This window comes from Chenopodium quinoa, unplaced genomic scaffold, assembly GCF_001683475.1.
Source record: "Chenopodium quinoa cultivar QQ74 unplaced genomic scaffold, ASM168347v1, whole genome shotgun sequence".
NCBI lineage: Eukaryota > Viridiplantae > Streptophyta > Magnoliopsida > Caryophyllales > Amaranthaceae > Chenopodium > Chenopodium quinoa.
Window position 1 is genome coordinate 51279 of NW_018744991.1, and position 5344 is coordinate 56622.

Here is a 5344-nt window from a genome sequence, read left to right on the forward strand (position 1 = left end):
GTTTGCGTAATTCATTGGACTAATTTGGTCATTTTAATTGTTTGTGTTGGTAATTTAAATAGGTGTTGATATCATTATCGATTTATAAAAGATGTAAGGTTATTTGGTGTTAGATTGTAAGTTTGTTACTAAACTACTATCTCTTGGATTTTAGAGTTTTCTAAGAATTTCCTATTGTTTTTTACAACTTCATAAATTCTATTTGGAGTTAAATACAGTACTAAATTCGTTGAACCCATTATTAGTGATGCGAGGAAAACAAACGCAAGCTTTATTCGAAGAGTTTTTGTTTGAATTAAGGAGGGGGGTTGTCTAGCAATCCTTTCAAATGGCTACGAGATTACGGAGTAGTAGCTCTTTTGTGTTCGTAAATATCCATAGAATCCTAAATAATTCATTCGTCTAGCTAGAAAGAATTCACGACTAGGTATATGCCTATATGAATATATAATCGATATGTAACAATAGAAATATGTATTATTGTAGATGTAGCATTCTAAAAGTATTTAATTGAGCATGTGAAAATGCGGAGGGCAATTTACTATTTATATTGATGGATGCATGGTGTAGAGACGGATCTTGAATTGTTAAATTAGTGGAACGCTAAATTGTTGTCAATTTCATTAATTCAATGCATGTTGCATTTATATGTAATGTTATTTATTCATTTATGATTATTATTTATAATAGTGGGACACTAAAAGAATTTCTTTCTTTGTGTAAAAAAAAAAAAAGAAATTCTTTCTATAAGATGGCGGAAAAGTGCTACTCAAGCCCCTTACTTGATACACTTATACGCCTATAGTCCATCCTATATATGCTCATGAAGTACATTTCTCGACATATCAAATATTTGGTTATGATGTTGAGTCTAGGGATAACATGAACAACTTCTATGCCAAATCTCATTTTCAATTGTTGTTCTCTAAAGTAAGGTGCATACTACTAATGTAACATGCTACCGTTAACAAACATTCAGGTCCTTGTTTAGGTACTCGTACAAATGTGGTTAGATTAGCCTCATAATTTTTTGAGGACAATCTAAAGTGTCCAATATCATCATTCAAAATTACACTTCTTATATTTCATTTGATGATGGGACATCCTTACTTTATCAATTATGATGATTATGAAAGTACAAGTTAATTAACTAATAACACAATACCTTTCAAATTAGAAGCCCTATTATGAAAGTACAAGTTAATTAACTAATAACACAATACCTTTCAAATTAGAAGCCCTATTGAGTGTTGACGTTCAACAAGATATTAATTATAGTAGTTAATAATTAGCATATATTAACAGAAACATGCAAAACATGTAACATCATTTCCGTACTAGAATTTTATTTAACTCCAAAAATAAATTATACAACTACACCCACCAAAAAATAAAAAATTAAAACTCACCAAGGAAAATCAGACATTTTTTGTGGGAGAAATATCAATCTCAATTAAATTATCCTCGTCATCAAAATTATGATAAACTGCCTTCTGATCTCCTGCTTTAGGCTTCATTAGCATGTTAATCATCTTCTTATCACCATAATTATACCCATAATCATCTAGAGCTATCTCAATTAATCCCTCTCTTTCCTCTTCATCTAATGACGAAGAACTATACGAATATGAATCCGAATCCGAACCCGAATCCGATTCGGATTCCGGGTAATACTGGGAAAGTGATGGGTACCTCTTTACTATTCCCGCCTTCCAAAACGCGTCGTTTTGTGATTCTTCTCCTTCTTCCTCCCCCTCATACGCCTCGTATATAACCTCAAGTGGCGCACCCACGTCCCAATCTAGGAAAACCTTCAGGCCGTATTCGGGTTCGGTTTCAGCCCGGTCCAAACTCTCCCAACCAGCCCAACCCTTTTCCTTCTTGTGGTCATGATTGGAAAACGAATCAATAATCTCAACTAACTGACCTGGATCACACGTTACATGTTCGGGATGTTCCGGTTTCGGGCCGGGCTCAATTGTAGAACGGGCTTTAACGATGTTACATTCCTCTTGTATCGGGCCAATTTCCACCCTATTTAGCTCAGACTCGGGTTCGGGCTTTGGCTTGGGTTTCAAGTCATTCTTAGTTATGACTAGCCGGGGTGCCTTTGCACCCTCGGCAAATTTTTTATTTTGTTGTTGTTTAAGTTGTTGCGACGTGCCTAGTCGCAACAGGGCGAGTAGGAGGACTAGAGTGGAGACCACAAGAGGAGAGAATAATAATTTTACGAAAACATGAGGGAAGTAAAGGAGGATTATGGTGTAAAGAGAGACAATGCAAGAAAAGAGAGAGTGATAGGAAGAAATAGTTGCCATAAGTGGTCAAGTGGTGGTGGTGTGAAGAAATGAAGAAATAGAATAAATGTCATGGGTTATAAGTTATGATTAATTTTGTAAGAGAAAATGGAGTAACAAGCATAATTAGCAAAGAAGAAAGTTGGAGAAGGCCCATAACACAAAAGGAGAAAGTGGGAGAGGATAATAGGAAAAAGTGAGGGAGCATTGGAATATATAGTGATGTGGGGGATGAATAGTGGAAGTTGGATTTAGTGTTTTGGGACAGCTTTGGATTATACAATGCGTGAGGGCAAAGGCATGTGGAATGGTAAAGACTAAAGAGTTAAATAAACCTTATGATTAATTAAAATAAATAATCCATAATTAGTAAATTGTCATTTGATATAATAAAACTAGCGTGTAGTCTGGGCATTGCATTGAGTTGTTACTTTAATTATTCCTTGTAATTATATGTAATTGATATTTATAATGTCTTTTTTTAATTAAACCTTATGATTTCCAGTTATATACGTTTGTTTTCATATTTGTTTCGGGGTTTTCTGATGTCCTGCGGGAGAGTTACAATTCCGAGACTGGAACCGGACGCCTGTACCTGCAAAATAACGGAGACTCCTGAGAGCTCCGCCTCCAACGGTCAAGTTAGTACCTGATTAAGGAGTAATTAATACAGAAATTAAAGTAATGAGGTCTCTCTAGGTGAGAGTATTTAATGTAGGTAATCTGCTTTGCTAGCGAGATCAGCCGGTTATTAGTGTGTTCCGTCAATTATTCGGTCCCTTGATTAATGAGGATTAATCGAGTATTTATAGCCTTGGGAAGCGTGCAACTCTCTAGGTTTAAGGTAAACCTAGGGCCGAACGGGCTTCTAGACTGAAATGGGCCTTGATGGCCGGTTGTCCCATTTGGCATGGGTGGACACGTGGCGTGTCTTAAGTGGTCCGTGGAGGACGCGTGGCGGAACCTGGTTGGTCCACTTGTCAAACGGCGCTTGGTGGATAAAAATCCCCTAATCATTTGCCCCTCACAGGTGGCACGCGACTGGTCACGTGTCGCCTGTGACAGGTGTCGCACGGTGACAGGCGACGGCCCGTTACAGGTGTCACCTTGCAGACGGCCGGGAGACTCTCCCGCCCAAATTTGAATTCGGAGGCGACCCTTCGCCTTCTCATTTTGCCTATAAAAGGAAGTGCTGACTTCGGTCATTTTCACATTTGAGAATTTTTGCGAGAACATTCGGACCCCTGAACTTGCTCTGACATTTTCGGACTTTTTCTGCCTACCGCCTGTTCTGACAAGCCGACTGACCCGAACTTTCAGGACTTCATCAACTGTCATCCATTCAGGTAACTCAGTTCTCTTACTCTTAATTTTCTTTTTATTTTTTGAAATGGCACCATGGAAGCACACGACACGCCCTAAGTTAGTGATCAGCCGGTCACCGGGGACGGCTGAATCTAGGACTAGGAGTGCCGCCTGCCCTTTTCTGGACCCATCTTTGCCCTTTATACAAAGTCCGACTGAATCTGTGTCTATGCAGAACGTGATGGCCAGAACAAAAAAGACTGCTAGAATATCAAACTCAGACGGCTCCTCCCAAAGGGTACTCCTTAGCGAAACATCTGACCAGGCGCCAGATGTGGAACGAGGCGACTGTCAAGCTGACAGTTCTGAGAGAGGGACCAAGGTGTTCCCTTCTCATCTAACCGTGGACATGTCCCATTTACCTTCTGCTCCTTCTAAGGGAGAGGAGGCGGGCCCCTCTAGGAGAGGGGAGGAGTCGTCCTCTTCGGACTCGTCAGGGGACGAGTCCGATTCCAGCTCTTCTGACCATAGTTCTTCTGACTCAGAAGAAAAACATAACCGCCTACAAGAGGCGAGAAGTTCCCATGCAGTGGAGAAGGGGGATAATTGGGCAGAGCCGTCCGCCTCTTACAGAGAGGAAAACACCCCCTACTACTGCAGGGTGCCCCGGGGCCGGATCGCAACCATGCGAGACAACGTGGCTAGCTTTATTGCTAACCACAAAATGGGCCCGGAGTATTTACTGTTTGTGCCGGATCCAGAAGATACTGTCGTCTGGCCGGCTGGTACCAGCTATGGTGACGGCTGTTTTGGCTGCTATGTGGCGGCCATCAAAGCTGGTCTGCGCTTCCCATTACATCCGGCTGTTCAGCGGATTTTAGATGGGTATGATCTGGGGTTATGGCAGTTAGCCCCCAACTCTTGGGTAAACGTACTCGGCTATGTGGCCGGGTGCGAACTGAACGGGGTGGAGCCAAGTTTTGAGGCTTTCGCCCACATGAACTATCTCAGCCGGACCCCTAAGTCGGGAGGTACCGGCTGGTATCAACTAACAAGCCACAGGGGTTACCTCATGACGAGAGGTAAGGCAAACAAATGGAAGGATTGGCGGAACACCTTCCTTATTATCGAGAGTTCAGACACGGAGCTGAACAAACGATTTAACAAGTGGAACAGGGATCCGCCTCTTCTTGCAGGCGGCCGCAGCATGCCGCCTGTTCCCCCAAAGGCTAAAAGAGAGATCCTAGACAAAGGACTCTTCAAAGTAGAGACTAGGGTGAACTCTACTTCAGGGGTACGAGAGCAAGTACCCCTACACTGCGTCCCGAGCTTCAAGTGGCTCTATGATGAGTACTTCTTGGCCGCCTGTGGCCTCGGCAGTCGGTGCTCTAGAGGTAGCCGGCCTGACGAATACTCTGTTTTTTCACGCCTTGTTTACTTGGGATTTTTACTAACTTTGCTGTTTATTTCTTTCAGCCGACGCCATGAGTAAAATAACAGCATCTAAAACTGCGGCGGCCATGCTGCGGGTTTCGCTAATGAAGCAGTCGTACGCCGACTCCCCCAGCAAGGAGGCACCCTTGGTAAGCTTTGAAAACTCTTCCCCTTTAAGTTGTATTATGCATATACTAACTCTTTTTGTTTTCAGTCTGGCACTCCAAGGGCTTCTTCCACGCAACAGCCGGACCCCAAGGCCCGGAGGACGACTGTTGCAAGCTCTCCTGGGTCTTCCAGGAAAACAG

General features: G+C 42.3%; 1 protein-coding gene across 1 annotated transcript; it reads right to left on the reverse strand.

The window, feature by feature from the left end:
* Positions 1 to 1083: 1083 nt before the first annotated feature.
* On the reverse strand, positions 1084 to 2651 carry LOC110706799. Its single transcript, XM_021884749.1, has one exon. It carries the CDS (start codon positions 2316 to 2318, stop codon positions 1419 to 1421), a length of 900 nt encoding a protein of 299 aa, XP_021740441.1. The 5' UTR covers positions 2319 to 2651; the 3' UTR covers positions 1084 to 1418.
* Positions 2652 to 5344: the final 2693 nt, after the last annotated feature.